The sequence below is a fragment of the Bufo bufo genome, chromosome 4 (assembly GCF_905171765.1).
Source record: "Bufo bufo chromosome 4, aBufBuf1.1, whole genome shotgun sequence".
Classification (NCBI taxonomy): domain Eukaryota; kingdom Metazoa; phylum Chordata; class Amphibia; order Anura; family Bufonidae; genus Bufo; species Bufo bufo.
This window is the reverse complement of record NC_053392.1, coordinates 407,794,368-407,815,211: the sequence shown is the minus strand read 5'-3', so window position 1 is coordinate 407,815,211 and position 20,844 is coordinate 407,794,368. Positions and strand designations below refer to the sequence as shown.

The 20,844-nt window shown below is 42.2% G+C and overlaps 1 protein-coding gene across 3 annotated transcripts in view; it reads left to right on the top strand.

Annotated features, from left to right (window-relative positions):
• Positions 1–20,844, top strand: part of PDE10A (phosphodiesterase 10A) — a 384,127-nt gene that overhangs the window by 283,377 nt on the left and 79,906 nt on the right. For all 3 annotated transcript variants that reach the window (XM_040429292.1, XM_040429293.1, XM_040429294.1), the window contains exons 13-15: positions 131–317; positions 581–723; positions 2,349–2,432. In XM_040429292.1, the coding sequence (XP_040285226.1) occupies positions 131–317; positions 581–723; positions 2,349–2,432 (414 nt within the window). The remainder of the gene's footprint in view (positions 1–130; positions 318–580; positions 724–2,348; positions 2,433–20,844) is intronic.

Sequence of the window (20,844 nt, the reverse complement as noted above, 5' to 3'; positions counted from 1 at the left end):
CTAAATGTGATTGGCATAACGGTTTTTTTTTTCGTCCTAAACAATTATTTGGCTATGAAAGATGTGGAAGTTATTTGGACCATATTACAGAAAATGACTATAAGTAATCGCTATTTTTGTTTTTCTGCAGGGAAGTAGACCTTTATACAGGTTATACAACGAAGAATATCCTGTGTATGCCTATTGTAAGCAGAGGGAGTGTTATTGGTGTTGTACAGATGGTGAACAAACTAAGCGGAAGTGCCTTCTCCAAAACAGATGAGAACAACTTCAAAATGTTTGCTGTTTTCTGTGCTTTAGCCTTACACTGTGCAAATGTGAGTTTATTTTGCTGAATTTACTTCTGAATCTACAAAATTTTAATTAATTTAATTATTTTACTCTTTTGACTTTGTGACTGAAATGGTGGAAGAAGTCACACAGAAATTGGTGCTAATTCTAAAGTAAACTTGCTGAAACATTGTGATCATCTTGTCTCTGAAGTGAGAACTTTGTTTTGTACCTTCATGCAAAAAGCCACCATGGTTATTTTGTCATTTTGTTTTATTGTATTCTTTCTTTCCCATGTTCTGTATTTTAGATGTACCATCGAATACGCCACTCTGAATGCATTTACCGTGTGACTTTAGAGAAACTGTCTTATCACAGCATCTGCACTTCAGAAGAATGGCAGAACCTCAAGAACTGTACCCTTCCAGCACCTCTTTGTAAAGAGATTGAATTGTGAGTAAAGTGTAAACATAAGTTTATAGATATAGGCCCTGACTCCAGAATTCTGGCTTCAGAAGGGGGCTTTTACAACTTTTTGGGCTCACTTGCGCAAAAACTTAGCTTTTTGTATTTTAGAAATATGGCTGGGAAAATGGCCATGGTTAGCTATGTTAATGAGTTTCATTCCAGATTTATCACTGAGACTTCTTTAAAAAGTCACAATCTCAGTCTAGTAGGAGGGTGGAGTAGAAAAACTGGAGTAGCTTTTCTAGACAAAAGTGTTAGATTTAAGGATAACACAAATTTATCATGTAACATGCGACATTTGAGAAATGTGCCATAAAGTATTCCAACACAGATTCAAACTGACTTCAAATGTTCCCCTCATGATAAATTACCATAGTATTTTTTGAACTTTAAATAGCTTGAGGATTTATGTTCTTTGCGTTTTTACTGTGTTTCTACTTGAAGAAGTTGCCTCAGTACAGAAAACTCTTTTAAGGGGAGCCTGTCATTGAATAAACTGTTTGATCTTCCAGCATTACATCATAGAGCATGGGTTTTTGACAGGTTGATATATAGGTCTAATAGTAAAAGATTCAGTGTAACTTGTAATTCCTTGAAATCCTTGCCCTTTCTATACTCAGTAGTCATGAAAATCATCCTACTTACTGATTGACAGAGCACTGTCAAGCATGGAAGGCAGTCAGTTGATACGTATACTCAGCTCCTCCTGGCATTCAACAAGATGCCTGCAGATCAAACACTGCTTTCAACATGACAGGTTGCTTTAGGTTGCCGTTCCACAATTGGATGCAGACCCATTCATTTCAATGGGGCCGCAAAAGATGCGCACAGCACACCATGTGTTGTCTGCATCCGTACTTCCGTTCCGCAAAAAAACAATACAGCATGTCCTATTCTTGTCCGCAATTGCGGACAAGAATAGGCATTTTTATTATAGGGCTGGCAGAACGTAAATGACCAGTATCCGTGTTTTGCGGTCTGCAAAACTCATAGGGTTGTCTGAATGTACCCTTAAACTGTGTCAGGCTTCCAAGACTGTCAGCAAATGGCTGATGCAGATACACCTGACTGTGTATTGCCGAAAACATGGCAGAGGAAATATGGCTGCCCAGCAGATTGGCTCATATAGAAAATGTTGCTAAGCATAACACCCTTTTATGAAGTTCATATGCTTTTATATGGCATATGGGCAGGTGGGACAGCCTCCTTTTAAAGGTTTTATCTGCAGTTATGTATACAAAAGGCACCTATTTCATGGTGGTTCTTTTCCAATCAGCAAATGTTTAGTGGTTGTTTGAATGCTCACTTATAGTGCTGCTTTTCATGTGTTTTGAAGGTTTATGGTTGGTTTGCCATACAAAATCTTTAATAACACAGTATCCTGGTGAGAAGCTTTCCATGTTGGCATTCCTCTTTCTTCAGATAATTCGATCTTTTATCCTGTTTTTTTAAACCTTCCCTTGTTGCAAAAAGTCAGTTACAATCCATATATTCAAATCGCTATTTCTTATTGTATCACTGACATATTCTACAGCTGCAGGAGCAACAAAGATGTCTAGATTATTGCACAACATTTGTGTAATGTAATGATTGTGTCTTGTATCATTTAGATATCACTTTGACATTACGCCCTTTGAGGACCTTTGGCCAGCGATTTATGTGTACATGATACATCAGTCTTGTGGACAAACTTGGTAAGATTTCTTTATTTAAATATAAATTGTTTTAAAGAGCATATTTTAGCATGATCAAGCCTTTTAAACCAGGCATATTGCCTGGTAGGGTTGAGCACGATGAGTAAAATTATATATATATATATATATCTTAAATGGCTGCTGAGATGTGTACTTTTATTTTTATGCAAATTAGGTAGCACGAAGGGTGGACGGAGCTCTTGGAGCACCTCTAATGCTATGCCCCTCAGTGCTCAATGCACTCCTCCTCCGCTTTGATTGACAGGGCTAGAAGAGATAGCCATGTCTACTCATGCTGCTGTGCCACCAATATGATTTCTTGTAAATATAACTGTAAATAGTCAGTGGCAGTGTGTTCAAGCAAATCACCCCTTCCAATAGGAATGCGTGATTTTGCTGATGCTCTATTGCTTATATTTGCTTACAGGTGCTCATTGGTGACGGTGGAGAATACTTACAGCCAGAGCCTTCCTGCAGCTGCAATCCTAATCAGTGTGTGATGCCGGAGTCTTAGTCCACCCAGAAGTGTAGGTGCCAGCGGCATTACACACAGCTGAGAAGTTTTTTATTTTTAAAAGTAGCTAAACAAACCATATAAAATTGGTAATCGCGCTAACCTGCAAAATAAAGCAAAACTGTCACGTTATCACACAATGAAAACGAAACACAAAAAGCATTACAACAATCCCCCCAAAAAATAGCAGAAATTGGAGTCAAGCCCCATATATATCTTCAAAATAAATATAGAACTCAGAAGAGATTCCCCTGAATACAGATCCCAGATCCGATTGCATAAATAATTACAAACCCCAAGCCAAACTCCCCCTTAATACACACCAAAGACCAGACCTCCCATAATACAGATGCCAGACCAGACCCTTCATTATTCATTTAGGTGATCTGGTCTGGGGTCTGTATTAAAGATCCCAGAAGAATCTTCCACTTGGTAAAGACACTAAATTAAACTAGGCTATGTATATATAGATATATATATATATATAAAAAAAAAAATTAACTGATCAAAATAAAAACAATGCAAATGATATTGATCCGCGAGATGGACATAAACATCTCAAAAAGAGTTCAATCGAGAACCTGATTATTTTGTGCAATCAGTAAAACAGGGTACAAGCGTCTATGCAAAAATATAAATGGTTTATTATACAATAGTTTAAAATACAATAAATAATTAATCAACGTAAATTTCATTAATATACAATGATATGCAGTACCCAGAATTTGCCACTATATGGTGCCAACAAACTACTCAACCAACTCAAGAATATTCAGTGCTCCAGACAAAAAAAAATGACCAGGAGCCATTGGCTACTAAACTAAATAATTTAGGAGCCAAATTACATTTTTTAGTCGCCAAATTTAAAATGCATATAATAAAAAAAAAGGACTTTGAGAAGATGAGACGCAGGTGCACTACATATAGGAGAAAACAGCACCACATGCCTCTCACATCCAGGGACATTTTCTGGGGAACAAGGTGACTAAAAATGGTGAATTGCGTGGTTCAGAGTTTTTTTTTCTGTTACGGCCTTCACCGAGCGGAAATATTTTTTAATGTTTTAATAGCTCAGACTTTTTGGGACGTGGCGATATGTAATATGTTCTTTATTGTTTGTAAATTTTATATGTAAAACTGGGAAGGGGCCATTTAAACTTTTAGTATCTTGGTGTTTTCTTTAGTTTTTTTAAACTTTTTATTTAATAACCATTTCTTCCCTTAGGGACTAGAACCTGGATCTTTTCATCCCTTGTGCTATTCACCCTGATAGAGCTCTATTAGGGTGAATAGGATCTCACACATCTCCCTGCTGCTCTGTGCTCTGTGCACACTAAAGAATATAAAGATTCCCAACAGAGAGTTTCTCTAAGGCTACTTTCACACTAGCGTTCGGGTGTCCGCTCGTGCGCTCCGTTTGAAGGGGCTTACGAGCGGCCCCGAACGCATCCGTCTGGCCCCAATGCATTCTCAGTGGAGGCGGATCCACTGAGAATGCATCCGCCTGCCAGCGCTCAGCCTCCGCTCCGCTCAGTGAGCGGACACCTGAGCGCTGCTTGCAGCGTTCGGGTGTCCGCCTGGCCGTGCGGAGGCGAGCGGATCCGTCCAGACTTACAATGTAAGTCAATGGGGACGGATCCGCTTGAAGATGACACCATATGGCTCAATCTTCAAGCGGATCCGTTCCCCATTGACTTTCAATGTAAAGTCTGAACGGATCCGCTCAGGCTACTTTCATACTTAGAAAATTTTAAAAAGTTTTAATGCAGACGGATCCGTTCTGAACGGATGCGAACGTCTGCATTATCGGAGCGGATCCGTCTGATGAAACATCAGACGGATCCGCTCCGAACGCTAGTGTGAAAGTAGCCTTATATTATCCCCTTTATTCAGTTATATGCATCGTAACTGAAATCAAGCGAAAATATTGATGTAGCAGCTAACGTTACACGTCCGCAAATGAGCAGGTATCTAGCTAAGTATTAAGCCAATTAATTTAGATCAATACTACATAAAACAAAAATATACATTACCCAAGGGTCAAGTGATGTGCAAAGTATTGGGGCAGTCAGCTCTCAAGAGTTTTTCCGATAATCCAAATCTTTCTCCAGAGATCTCCCTTTCTTTCTTTGTTTGTTTTTCCTTTCGGTCCTTTTTTTTTTTTCTTCTCTTTTTGGTATATGCTTTCTTAACCCAAAACTAAAGAAATGAACACACCCTCCTAGTTTGGAACTTTCCAATCATTGTTGGATGGGTGTGTGCATTGATAAGGAATGTGACGTCATAATACTACCCAGAATGCACTTTTGCTACTGGTGTAGTATTAACTGCTCATATCTAGGTGGCACTGTTGTATAAGCTATAAGCAATGTACCATTAAGGGTTAACTTATACATGCCTGATATTATCAATACTACACACCTCTGACATCTGGAGGCCTTGTCTTAGAGCCGATGGACAAATTTTGATACATGAATGTATAAGTTGAGGAACATATAGACAATTCTCACACTGTTCAGATAACAAATACAATGAAGCATCTAAATCTGCAGGTGCCGTGTATCTTCTAAGGCTGAGTTCACACGGGCGAGATTTCCACGCGGGTGCAATGCGGGAGGTGAACGCATTGGACCCGCACTGAATCCGGACCCATTCATTTCTATGGGGCTGTGCACATGAGCTGTGATTTTCACGTATCACTTATGCGTTGCGTGAAAATTGCAGCATGCTCTATATTGAGCGTTTATCACGCAACGCAGGCCCCATAGAAGTGAATGGGGCTGAGTGAAAATCGCAAGCATCCACAAGCAAGTGCTGATGCGGTGCGATTTTCACGCACGGTTGCTAGGAGACGATCGGGAGGGAGACCCGATCATTATTATTTTCCCTTATAACATGGTTATAAGGGAAAATAATAGCATTCTTAATACAGAATGCATAGTACAATAGCGCTGGAGGGGTTAAAAAAAAATTAAAAAAAATTTAACTCACCTTAATCCACTTGCTCGCGCAGCCGGCATCTCTTCTTTCTTCTTCTTTGCTGTGTACAGGAAAAGGACCTGTGGTGACGTCACTTCGGTCATCACATGGTCCATCACACGATCTTTTACCATGGCGATGGATCAAGTGATGGACCATGTGATGACCGGAGTGACATCACCACAGGTCCTTTTCCTGTACACAGCAAAGAAGAAGACAGAAGAGATGCCGGCTGCGCGAGCAAGTGGATTAAGGTGAGTTAAAAATTAATTATTTTTTTTTAACCCCTCCAGTGCTATTATACTATGCATTCTGTATTAAGAATGCTATTATTTTCCCTTATAACCATGTTATAAGGGAAAATAATACAATCTACACAACCCTGATCCCAAACCCGAACTTCTGTGAAGAAGTTCGGGTTTGGGTACCAAACATGCCGATTTTTCTCACGCGCGTGCAAAACGCATTACAATGTTTTGCACTCGCGCGGAAAAATCGTGCATGTTCCCGCAACGCACCCGCACCTTTTCCCGCAAAGCCCGTGTGAACCCAGCCTAACTGTCTAAATATATAATAGATTGTTACAATAACACTAGCTCTTTGAACGGCACGGTAATCTTCCCATGGACTTACTTCGGCCTACATGAAAATCCATACAAAATAGTAAATATAAATCAACATTGCTCTTAAAGGCAATGAATACCCATTATAATTAAAATAAGTAGATATAACTGTTTACACTCATGAAAAGACACAACAAATCCCCCTTCATTACAATATAATCCATTGCAATAAATTGGGTTATGTTGGAATGTCCAAAAACGCTTTTCATACGGATCCTTTAGAGACATTAGTTCTTGTTTAAACTGTTTGTTACTCTCACGAAGATATATTGAATGAGTCATTAACTTTGAGTGTAAGTTGGTAGTGACGATAGTGTCCTCCATAACGGAATATAAGTCCGATGAATGTTGCTTCTGATTTTCCATCTCTGCATGAATACTCATCAGGTTCCTTTTCAGTGAACCGATCTCAAGTTCCAATGTCTTATTTGAGAGTGAATTAACAACTGATACACCGGTGGCAATGACAGTGCCCACTACACCAAAGATTATGGCGGCTGCAATTGCAGAAATGAACCGCTTTGCTCGTCGACTTGTTGAAAACTGTTCTCTGGTCATGGTTTTCCATGTCTGTTCCAGGATCTGCGTGATCCTTTCTTGGGAATAGCCGATGTGCATTTGACACCACATCTTTATCTCCGAAGACAAAATCTCGGAAATGTTGAACTGTCTTTCGACGAAGACACGTGGATCCAAACTGATGTAGATCTTTTGGGATAGAACTCTCTTATTCGTCAAGATGAATCCCGTGGTATCCTGCAGCATGATCCCAGATGAAGGGCCCGCTACAGCAATTGGCTCGGCCTGGAACTCCTTCCCCAAGATTAGGACGATGTCGATAACGGCAACAACCCTCAACGCCATCTTGCGCCTGTAATATATTGTATGACATATACACTCACCTAAAGAATTATTAGGAACACCATACTAATACGGTGTTGGACCCCCTTTTGCCTTCAGAACTGCCTTAATTCTACGTGGCATTGATTCAACAAGGTGCTGATAGCATTCTTTAGAAATGTTGGCCCATATTGATAGGATAGCATCTTGCAGTTGATGGAGATTTGAGGGATGCACATCCAGGGCACGAAGATCCCGTTCCACCACATCCCAAAGATGCTCTATTGGGTTGAGATCTGGTGACTGTGGGGGCCATTTTAGTACAGTGAACTCATTGTCATGTTCAAGAAACCAATTTGAAATGATTCGAGCTTTGTGACATGGTGCATTATCCTGCTGGAAGTAGCCATCAGAGGATGGATACATGTTCTCATTCTGTTTACGCCAAATTCGGACTCTACCATTTGAATGTCTCAACAGAAATCGAGACTCATCAGACCAGGCAACATTTTTCCAGTCTTCAACAGTCCAATTTTGGTGAGCTCGTGCAAATTGTAGCCTCTTTTTCCTATTTGTAGTGGAGATGAGTGGTACCCGGTGGGGTCTTCTGCTGTTGTAGCCCATCCGCCTCAAGGTTGTGCGTGTTGTGGCTTCACAAATGCATTGTTGCATACCTCGGTTGTAACGAGTGGTTATTTCAGTCAACATTGCTCTTCTATCAGCTTGAATCAGTCGGCCCATTCTCCTCTGACCTCTAGCATCCACAAGGCATTTTTGCCCACAGGACTGCCGCATACTGGATGTTTTTCCCTTTTCACACCATTCTTTGTAAACCCTAGAAATGGTTGTGCGTGAAAATCCCAGTAACTGAGCAGATTGTGAAATACTCAGACCGGCCTGTCTGGCACCAACAACCATGCCACGCTCAAAATTGCTTAAATCACATTTCTTTCCCATTCTGACATTCAGTTTGGAGTTCAGGAGATTGTCTTGACCAGGACCACACCCCTAAATGCATTGAAGCAACTGCCATGTGATTGGTTGACTAGATAATTGCATTAATGAGAAATAGAACAGGTGTTCCTAATAATTCTTTAGGTGAGTGTATAAGTACATACATCTTCCACTTTTTTTTTTTTTTCACTCCTGCAAGAAAAGAGTTCATACTACCATAAATCTTTGATTTGGCATAGTTTCTTTTCTTGAAAAGAGCAAGTTCTCGATTCAAAAGTGAGTCAAGAGATAATTAGTTACAGAGGAAAATACATGAGGATAGGTTAGTACATTTGTATGTTCATACTATACCAATCCTTGGTTTCCGTCTGGAATCTTGATATCTCTTTACTCCTCATCATCCGGCAATCCTTCCATTTGGCAAATTTGTGACCTAGGATGACAAACACGTAACAGAATAATATGCACCCATTTCTCTCTAAATTCATCCCCCTTAGGAATTTTGATCTTGTAGACCACAGGTGACAATTTGTAAATAATGACATAGGGTCCCTTCCAGGAAGGCAGGAACTTCCCTTTCTTCACCTGATCCCGGGCGAAGTTATAGAGATAAACCTGATCGGAAATCTGGTACTCCTTTTGAGTAGTCTTCAGATCATAGTAGGTTTTGGCGCTCACGGCTGCTTTCTCCAGATTCTTCTGGGCAAATGCAAAAGCATGCTGAAGGTGCTTGCGTAGGTTCTCCATGTATTGGTGAGCCGCAAAGTGTCTCCGCCGACACTTATCAAAGAGCCATCAATGATTTCAATCTTGGCTTCTTTGCTGTCACATCCAATACCTGTTGGAAATAACTATATGACAATATAGTGGCTTGTGATTCTGTGTCAAGTAAACCCCTGATTAGCCTGATAAGTTCATCTAGGAGATAAGAATCAAGAAAATATCGGCCTTCAATCTGAAATAAATCACATAAGAAATCAGGGTGATCATTTATTTGACACTTGTTAAGGATTTTACCTTTCTGCAGTGTCGCAACCGGTGGTGAATTCTTGGAATTCTTGTTGCTCGTGGCGGCAGCAGCCCCCACCTTTGGGGAAAACTGGATCACATCACAGCTTACAGACGGCAGCTTGCAGATTGACGCTGAGATGATAGGATTACTCACTGGAGAAGACACATTAGTGCAGGAATCATCATGATTAGACTGTAATATAGACAACATGTTAGACATCTCCTCTTTCGTCTCAGTTTTAGGGTCAAGAACGCTGCAAGGCAAAATAGGATTAGAAATCACATTAGATTCTTTTACAACCATCTCGGTAGCCTTGCACCGGCCTGGGCTCTGACCCCGCTCTGCCTGCATTATGTGGCTGAGCTGGGTCCTGCAGTTGCCCCTAAAAAAGACTGATCCAATCGACTGTTTGGTTTGCGCACAGTTTGGACTTGTGGTGTGCCCTTATTAAAAGTGGGTGACCGACTTCTAGGTGAAGTAGGGGGTTCAGGTCTACTCTCCTTCTGTTATCTGGGCCTGTTATTCCAGCGCCTGTATCCCTGGGCACCCCTACTGTAATATTGGGTCCCCATTGGGGCTCTGAGGTTTTGTTTGCTTGGGTCCTACCTGTTATCGCTGGGTTTGTTGGACAGGTCCTGTAGATTGAGGGTACTTACGTGGCTGCATTTCAAATTTGAAGCTAGGGTTTACCATAGCTTCTGCTACGTTTTTGTTCTGGGGACTTTTTATATCTTCTCTCACCTGTAGCATGGCATTCACTGATATTATACAGTGAGGTGGCAGCCGTCACCAACCTGTCCAAGGGAGCTTTAAGATCAAGATCTCTAGCCAAGCTTAATTTGCATGGGCATTGCATCATAAAACAGTTGTTTAAACGCCTCAGACTCCCAGTTTGGGGATCTATACGCCAACCCATAGGCATTTTTAAGGATAGGGAGGAATTCCCGGGGACTCTGGGTCTACATGTGAGTTTATAGATCTCATGTTTTGCAGCAGTCACAGTACAGTAAGGGCCGAATTCTAATTTGACCTTGTGCAAAACATCCTGCCTTACTGAATTCCCCTCTACCTAAATAAAAGAAAGTAGTGGCGATATTTACCATCAAATGCCTATGGTAGGAATCTGATCCGGTCCCCATCAGAATACAATTTTAAAGAATCCATGGTGGACTGGTACAGTTCTAAGTGATTGGCAATTTCAGAAGAACCCTTTTTAAAGAATTTGGGCAGAGTGACATTTAGAAACTTAATGATACTTGAGCTCTGATCCTTTTCTGAACACTGAGTATTTTTCTTTCTAGAGACCACCTCAGCATATGTTGGTCATCTGAAACTCTCATCCCCCTGATCGGCAATCTTATGCCTGCGTGGTAGGGAATGGATCACACGCTTTCTCACATCACTGTCACAATCACTCACGCTCTGCTCACTTCCATCAGACCCACTTGGCACAGGTGACTTAACCCTAACATTCCTCTCTAGAGGAGGATGTGGAGGGGCACTTCTGTGGCCTTTTGCGTGTCTAGCGTCTAGTAAGGCAGTTGCAGCTTGAAACGCCTGACTTAATTGGGTTAAGGCCTCCTGTGTAATCATGCCATCACCCTTGGGTCGCTTAGGGTCTCAGATTGCACTTTAAGAGCACGTGATAATGACATATCTGCATTTTGGGGTGTGAGAACTGGAGGGTCTGGAGATCCTTCATGATCAGACAGAACACTTTCAACATTAGCTACAGTTTGGCTTAGTTTGTTTGTTTGCTGCAGACTGCTATAATGGATGTGCAGCTCCTCTGCCTCACTTTTTAATTTGTGATAGGCAGCATGGCTGTGATCGAGCTCGCATTTTAAGTCTTCGATCTATGCCTTTGCAGATTCTAATCTTTCCTCCGTATGGGACACATATGTTTGCATTTTCATTATATGCACAGGTCTACTCTCTGAGAAAATGCTGACCTCTAATAATGCATACAGAATTGATGGCAACATCTTTAAGAGGTGTTGGTTTTTACTGTCGATATTTTTAAGCACATCAAGATAAGTTAGATGTCTCCTGACTGTGCCAAGTGATGTCCATACATCCACACATTCTCTCTTGGCTTCTGCCTGCAACTCACTTATCCATGCAGCCACATCATAATCCAAATTTAAATGTGAATTGACATATTCAACAATGTTATGGATTAACTGCTCTGGGCTAGATGGACTATCTCCTGTTGCAACATCACTACCCGCTTCACTACCAGCTGCACTCATTTTTTTTACAACAAAGTTTTACACAGATCTATGAACAATCTGGATAGCCAAGAAAAGTATGGAACGTTTTACTATTTGCACAAATAATCAAAGAATAAACTCGATCTCGATGGGACCTCCATATTATGTCGGGTATATAAAGCAAATGTTTCATATATATATATATATATATATATATATATATACACTGCTCAAAAAAATTAAGGGAACACAAAAATAACACATCCTAGATCTGAGTTAATTAAATATTCTTCTGAAATACTTTGTTCTTTACATTTACAGTTGAATGTGCTGACAACAAAATCACCCAAAAATAAAAAAAATGGAAATCAAATTTTTCAACCCATGGAGGTCTGGATTTGGAGTCACACTCAAAATTAAAGTGGAAAAACACACTACAGGCTGATCCAACTTTGATGTAATGTCCTTAAAAGAAGTCAAAATGAGGCTCAGTAGTGTGTGTGGCCTCCACGTGCCTGTATGACCTCCCTACAACGCCTGTGCATGCTCCTGATGAGGTGGCGGACGGTCTCCTGAGGGATCTCCTCCCAGACCTGGACTAAAGCATCTGCCAACTCCTGGACAGTCTGTGGTGCAACGTGACGTTGGTGGATAGAGCGAGACATGATGTCCCAGATGTGCTCAATTGGATTCAGGTCTGGGGAACGGGCGGGCCAGTCCATAGCATCAATGCCTTCGTCTGTGTATATATACACTGCTCAAAAAAATAAAGGGAACACTTAAACAACACAATGTAACTCCAAGTCAATCACACTTCTGTGAAATCAAACTGTCCACTTAGGAAGCAACACTGAGTGACAATCAATTTCACATGCTGTTGTGAAAATGGGATAGACAACAGGTGGAAATTGTAGGCAATTAGCAAGACACCCCCAATAAAGGAGTGGTTCTGCAGGTGGTGAACACAGACCACTTCTCAGTTCCTATGCTTCCTGGCTGATGTTTTGGTCACTTTTGAATGCTGGCGGTGCTTTCATTCTAGTGGTAGCATGAGACGGAGTCTACAACCCACACAAGTGGCTCAGGTAGTGCAGCTTATCCAGGATGGCACATCAATGCGAGCTGTGGCAAGAAGGTTTGCTGTGTCTGTCAGCGTAGTGTCCAGAGCATGGAGGCGCTACCAGGAGACAGGCCAGTACATCAGGAGACGTGGAGGAGGCCATAGGAGGGCAACAACCCAGCAGCAGGACCGCTACCTCCACCTTTGTGCAAGGAGGAACAGGAGGAGCACTGCCAGAGCCCTGCAAAATAACCTCCAGCAGGCCACAAATGTGCATGTGTCTGCTCAAACGGTCAGAAACAGACTCTATGAGGGTGATATGAGGGCCCGACGTCCACAGGTTGGGGTTGTGCTTACAGCCCAACACCGTGCAGGACGTTTGGCATTTGCCAGAGAACACCAAGATTGGCAAATTCGCCACTGGCGCCCTGTGCTCTTCACAGATATAAGCAGGTTCACACTGAGCACATGTCACAGACGTGACAGAGTCTGGAGACGCCGTGGAGAACGTTCTGCTGCCTGCAGCATCCTCCAGCATGACCGGTTAGGCATTGGGTCAGTAATGGTGTGGGGTGGAATTTCTTTGGAGTGCCGCACAGCCCTCCATGTGCTCGCCAGAGGTAGCCTGACTGCCATAAGGTAGCGAGATGAGATCCTCAGACCCCTTGTGAGACCATATGCTGGTGCGGTTGGCCCTGGGTTCCTCCTAATGCAAGACAATGCTAGACCTCATGTGGCTGGAGTGTGTCAGCAGTTCCTGCAAGACGAAGGCATTGATGCTATGGACTGGCCCGCCCGTTCCCCAGACCTGAATCCAATTGAGCACATCTGGGACATCATGTCTCGCTCTATCCACCAACGTCACGTTGCACCACAGACTGTCCAGGAGTTGGCAGATGCTTTTGTCCAGGTCTGGGAAGAGATCCTTCAGGAGACCGTCCGCCACCTCATCAGGAGCATGCACAGGCGTTGTAGGGAGGTCATACAGGCACATGGAGGCCACACACACTACTGAGCCTCATTTTGACTTGTTTTAAGGACATTACATCAAAGTTGGATCAGCCTGTAGTGTGTTTTTCCACTTTAATTTTGAGTGTGGCTCCAAATCCAGACCTCCATGGGTTGAAAAATTTGATTTCCATTTTTTTATTTTTGTGTGATTTTGTTGTCAGCACATTCAACTATGTAAAGAACAAAGTATTTCAGAAGAATATTTAATTAATTCAGATCTAGGATGTGTTATTTTTGTGTTCCCTTTATTTTTTTGAGCAGTGTGTGTATATATATATATATATATATATATATATATATATATATATAATGAACGGATCAAAAGAAAAATTATGCAAATGATATTGATCCGCGAGATGGACATAAACATCTCAAAAAGAGTTCAATCGAGAACCTGATTATTTTGTGCAATCAGTAATACAGGGTACAAGCGTCTATGCAAAAATATAAATGGTTTATTATACAATAGTTTAAAATACAATCAAAAATGAATCAACGAAAATTTCAATAATATGCAATGATATGCAGTACCCAGAATTCGCCACTATATGGTGCCAACAAAACACTACTCAACCAACACAAGATTATTATGCAATATGGCTTTAAAATTGTGAGAGATATAAAATCAATAGATTATGCGCAAAACTCAATCAAGAAAATGACAGACACGAGCCCTTGCTCTGCCCAAAATGATGACCAATCTCAGATATGGGATAGTATTGCAAAAAAAGTTATAAATTATTGGCTTGATATCAAACTAGGGAATATAAAGATTCCCAACAGAGAGTTTCTCCAATATTATCCCCTTAATTCAGTTATATGCATCGTTACTGAAATCAAGCGAAAATATTGATGTAGCAGCTAATGTTACACGTCCGCAAATGAGCGGGTATCTGGCTAAGTATCAAGCCAATTATTTTAGATCAAAACTACATAAAACTAAAATATACATTACCCAAGGGTCAAGTGATGTGCAGAGTCTTGGGGCAGTCAGCTCTCAAGAGTTTTGCCGATAATCCAAATCTTTCTCCAGAGATCTCCCTTTCTTTCTTTCTTTCTTTCTTTGTTTTTTCTTTCTGTCCTTTTTTAATTTTTTTTCTCTTTTTGGTATCTGGTTTCTTAACCCAAAACTTATCAGATGAACACACCCTCCTAGTTTTGAACTTTCCAATCATTGTTGGATGGTCATAATACTACCCAGAATGCACTTTTGCTACTGGTGTAGTATTAACTGCTCATATCTAGGTGGCACTGTTGTATAAGCTATAAGTATCATAGCATTAATGGTTAACTCATACATGCATGATATTTTCAATACTACACACCTCTGACATCTGGAGGCCTTGTCTTAGAGCCGATGGACAAATTTTGATACATGAATGTATACTTTGAGGAACATATAGACAATTCTCACACTGTGGAATTCACGTCCAGATAACAAATACAATGAAGCCTCTAAATCTGCAGGTGCCGTGTATCTTCTAATTGTCTAAATATATAATAATTTTTACAATAACACTAGCTCTTTAAAAGGCACGGTAATCTTCCCATGGACTTACTTCGGCCTACATGAAAATCCATACAAAATAGTGAATATAAATCAACATTGCTCTTAAAGGCAATGAATACCCATTATAATTAAAATAAGTAGATATAACTGTTTACACTCATGAAAAGGCACAACATTGTATGTATACTAATGCCAGAAGCCTGACCAATAAAATTGGTGAACTGGAATCACTAATGTCTGAGGAGAACCATGATATATTAGGATTAACTGAGACATTGCTGAATGATAGCTATTACAGGTTTACAGCATTGTAAAAAACAGTGGGAGGGGACTGCCTTCATGTAAAGTCCTGTCTAAAGCACACACTCCTGGAACATTTAAGTGAGGAAAATTAACACGTGGACTGTGGTTAGAAATACATGGAAGAAAAAACAAAAATAAATACACATGGAATATGAAATATTATGAACTGGCACTCTTCACCTGGTCACAAGCAGAGAGCAATGTAGGTGTGACCAAAATCCATTTTATTTCCTATAAACATCAACCACAAAAAATCAATTAAAAAAGTCATACATTGAAAATTAATATACATTTACTCAATCCACCCCTCCATTGGGGAAGAGAACCCCCGTTACTGTTGTGCCATGTCAGTGGGAGTAGAGTATGAATAGGAGTAAAATATCAATACGCGAATCAATAAAAGTAAGCATATATAGAATATAAAGATATAAAAATATAGAAAGTAAGGGTGGATAATTGTTTGGCAATTGTCACCACCATACAGTGCTTGTCATTAGCATTGTAGATGTTAATTGGTGGAGTATCTCCAACAGGCATGTAAATGGCTTTCTCAGTGGGAAAGGTATATGTTAGCTGTATATAAGCTGTAGTGTGGTAACTGTCCTTATATTGCCGGCAATGTCGCCACTCTGTTATGGTGGACTTTTACTGTTATTATATGGCAATTTCAGATATAATCTTCATTACAGTTTGTCTGCTTATTTGGATGTTAGTGTATTAGTACATTCAACATCCACTTGAGACGTTTCTTCACAATAAGTTTGTTAGTAGTAGCCAGTCTCTTATGACAAGAGCAGGGCTATCTATGTTAGTACTAAAATACAACAGTTGGGTGTTGTACCTGTTGTGGCGGCCCACAAGGTAAGGAAGTCTGTACCCTGACTGTAGTTACCTTCTCGGGTGATCTTGTCAGCCGCGACCGCTAATTCGCCATTTGAGTCTCCTTGCTTGACGTCCGAGTCTCCTCGTTTGGCGTCCTACATGGGTGTGATGTCATCGTGTTCGGCGTCCCACGTGTTGCGGGTCGGTCCGCGTTCACTGTGTGGTGATCTTCATTCAGAAGGGGAGAAGATCAATATTGGAAGCGCTTCCAAGAAATGAGTAATTATTTGTTGTCCATCAAATTGTATGGATGCGGGTCTACTGTGCTATCACCAGACGTGTTTCGGAAGTAAAACCTGCCTCCTTCATCAGTGGTTACCCGCTACCTGCCCATCAGGCAGTTTTTATACCCTGTCTGTGGTTATCGTCAAAGAGCTGGACTGGATTTCATGGTTTGGATTAGGGATCAACCGATTATCGGTTTGGCCGATATTATCGGCCGATATTGAGGATTTTGAACGTTATTGGTATCGGCATCTATTTTGCCGATATACCGATAACGTATTGGGAACACAGAACGCGCTGCTCTCAGCGCGTTCTGTGTTCCCTCCGCAGCACAGGGGAGAAGGAAGCAGTGTCTCCTCCCCCTGTGATGCTGCTGCCGCTGCCTCCAATGACAGGACGGAAGACAAGAGGAGGGGAGGGGCTGTGGCCGCTGCGCCACCAATGAAGATGAGTCTTTCATTAATTCAAATACAGGAGGCGGGAGCTGGCTGCAGAATCACATAGCCGGCTCCCGACCTCTATGAACGGCAGCTTCGGTCCGCGGTAGTTAACCTCTTAGGTGCCGCGGATCGCAGCTACCGCTCATAGAGGTCGGGAGCCGGCTATGTGATTCTGCAGCCAGCTCCCGCCTCCTGTATGTGAAAGAGAGGTATCTTCATTGGTGGCGCAGTGCGCCCCCCCCCCTCAAGCCCCCTAGTATTAATCATTGGTGGCGCAGTGCGCCCCCCCCAAGCCCCCCAGCATTAAAGGGAATCTGTCACTAGCAATGTTTAAAAAAATTTTTTTCATGGATCCATGTTTAATAAAGTACCTTTTTTCCATCTGTGTTCTTCTTTTCCATGTCAGTCTTGTCCTTTCTTCTAAAAATCGATTCTTAGGATATGCAAATGACGCTGTAAGGAGCCCAGAGGGGCGTTTTTCTTTCTCCACGGTGCCCAGGAACGCCCCTCTGAAGTGCCGTGCCCGCCTAAATATGAAAACTACTAACGCCTCCATGTTTAGCTGAATCGCCTCCCAGAGGCGCGGCTAAGTCCTCAACATTCACCCCCCCCCCCCCCCCTCCTCCTCCTCCTCCTCCGCGCCGCGCTCTGCGAACACCCGATCCTCCTCTCGTCGGCGTCCCAAATCCCGCGCAGGCGCAGTGCCGGCGATTGCCTGCGCTCTGATAATACGGCTGAGGGCAACAGCTTCAACATCGTCACTGGGCTCGGCGCATGCCCAGTGACGATGTTGAAGCTGTTGCCCTCAGCCGTATTATCAGAGCGCAGGCAATCGCCGGCACTGCGCCTGCGCGGGATTTGGGACGCCGACGAGAGGAGGATCGGGTGTTCGCAGAGCGCGGCGCTGAGGAGGAGGAGGAGGAGGAGGGGGGGGTGAATGTTGAGGACTTAGCCGCGCCTCTGGGAGGCGATTCAGCTAAACATGGAGGCGTTAGTAGTTTTCATATTTAGGCGGGCACGGCACTTCAGAGGGGCGTTCCTGGGCACCGTGGAGAAAGAAAAACGCCCCTCTGGGCTCCTTACAGCGTCATTTGCATATCCTAAGAATCGATTTTTAGAAGAAAGGACAAGACTGACATGGAAAAGAAGAACACAGATGGAAAAAAGGTACTTTATTAAACATGGATCCATGAAAAAAAATTTTTTAAACATTGCTAGTGACAGATTCCCTTTAATCATTGGTGGCGCAGTGCGCCCCCCACCCCAATAGTAAAAACATTGGTGGCGCAGTGCGCCCCCCCCCTCAAGCCCCCTAGTATTAGTCATTGATGGCGCAGTGCGCCCCCCACCCCCATCCCAATAGTAAAAACATTGGTGGCGCAGTGCGCTCCCCCCCCCCCCCAGTTCTAATCATTGGTGGCAGTGGCCACAGGATCCCCTCTCCCCTGCTCCTCCGATCGGAGCCCCAGCAGTGTAAGCCTGGGGCTCCGATCGGTTACCATGGCAGCCAGGACGCTATTGAAGCCCTGGCTGCCATAGTCAGCTCCATGCTGCTGTGTGCACAGAGCACAGGGCAGCAGGGAGAGTGCGAGATCCTATTCACTCTGATAGAGATCTATCAGGGTGAATGGGACAAGGGTTCTAGTCCCTAAGGGGGCTAAAAGTTAGTAAAAAAAAAAAACACAAAAATATTAAGTATAAATGAAAAAGATTTACAAAAAAAATAAAATAATAATACACGTTAACAATGAACATAAATTTTCAGCAGATTTGTGTAGGAAATTTTTTTTTTCCCTCAAAAATAAAAATACCCAGAATATCGGTATAAATTATCGGCTATCGGCCTGAAAGTTGACAAATTATCGGTATCGGTATCGGCCCTAAAAAATCAATATCGGTCGATCCCTAGTTTGGATGTGACTAGTCATAGGATGTTATTTTTCCTTTTTTTCAGTCTTTATGAGTGCAGAGATCGGTATTGTGATGCTTGGATATAAATACATAAGTAGATTTCTAATGCGGTAACGCTGCGTTTTTTTCCCACCGGTGCGCTTTTTAAGTATAACCTGTAAACTATAGCACTGGAGGTATTCAATGCAAAAGTTTCTTTAGGGAACCTTTCTATAGGTAAAAATGACATTAAAGGGGTTGTCCGAGTTAGTTTTTAGTTTTTTCTATGTTCCTAACTAGGCAAATGTAACAGCTTTCCAATTAACTAACTTTGTCTACAGTGGCTGGTTTCTCAGATTTCACTGAGGGTCTGTCACGGCTGTATGTGAGCAACAAGAGCATACACAGTTAATAGAGCTACTGACCGGACCCAAACTAGGGAGGATAAAGGGTGACCCCTGTCAGACCCTCAAAGCTCTCCCTATGCTGCTAAAGCACATGCCCGGATCCAAATGGTGGAACGGGGCATGCCCACGTACCTAAGACTGATGACCACTGTAACCCCTACAATAGTGGAAGGGGCACGGCCACCGATGCCCTGCTCAGAATATGGAGGGAACCGTGGTCGCCTCAGATCCAGTCAGAAAATAAACAGGTACACAACAATGTCTGCACACTTAGCTGAAGGTGCTGCAGCCGCAGAGAAGACGGATCCAAGGACAGCTGGCAATATCCGGAGTGCTTGCTGCAGCAGAACACAGGTCCAGTGAAATGATAGCTAACAAGTGAAGATACTCAAGCAAGAGCTACAACTCAAATGAGAACTATAATCCACAACCTAGAAAGGAGGAGGGGTGATTTAAGGGCAGGGAAATCAAACGCAGGAGGAACAGCTGGGAGGACTCCTCCAAGCTCTAGTAGTGACATCATCACAGGGGTGGAGAAACAGAGCTGTGAGAACATCTCTGTGAAGGACTTTTATGCAATTGCCTATATGCTTCAGTTTGATTCTCTCCCTGCTATTTTGAGGACTATATTGTTCAGTTCCAAATGTCAAGAATGAATGTATTCGTGTACCGGACAATGATGTTGAGATTATTAGAAATAGGATTGGATTGGCTCACCCTCCAATTTATACGGAATGGGTGCTCCCCCTAAAAGAAAGATATCCCCAATCTTCTAGGTAGGTAGATGAACTATATGGAGGAGAGGGGCACACCTCATATGATGATCAAATGGAACTGCAGCCAATGCGTTTAAACTATTTATTTGTTACAATAAAATAATATACGGTACTTAAATAGCATAAAATACGTTCACTAAAATACAATTAATACATAAATAACTATCTGTGTAAATTGAGAAAGCCAGTATAAATGTCACTGATATCCAATAAGATTGGTAAATTTGATGGTATTCAAGTTCAATTGCGCAATGGTAAATGCGCTATGTCTCTCCTATTGTCGGGAAATAACTAGCAGCTATGGCTAGTATATTGCAATGTGATACAAAGTCTCGTATGTTGCTTGCTGTTTGTTACAGCATATCAATTGATGCGGTATAATGGCTGGGTGTGTATGAACACACTACTCACTGTTTGAAGCGGTATAATGTCCGGTCACTCGTGCTTGGCGTGGCGTCCCACGTGTTGCAGCACAAGAAGCCTCAGTTCCGGTCCGCTCTCGATATGTGTGAGTAAGGTACTGTAGCAGGCAAAGAAACTGTCCGTTTTAGACGCCGGGGTATAAATGTTTTAACCCACTTGATTATCGGCGTTACTTTGGTGTCTGTTGGTTTAGACACAGATGGACTTGCGTTTCTTCCTGATTGATATGTAGAAAGCGCTCCAGAAAAAACTTCAAATGTTGCGCAGATAATACGCTGCGGTTTCTTACTTGCTTTAGTTGAGACTTGTGCACCAGACGCGTTTCGGAGTTGGCAGTGACTCCTTCCTCA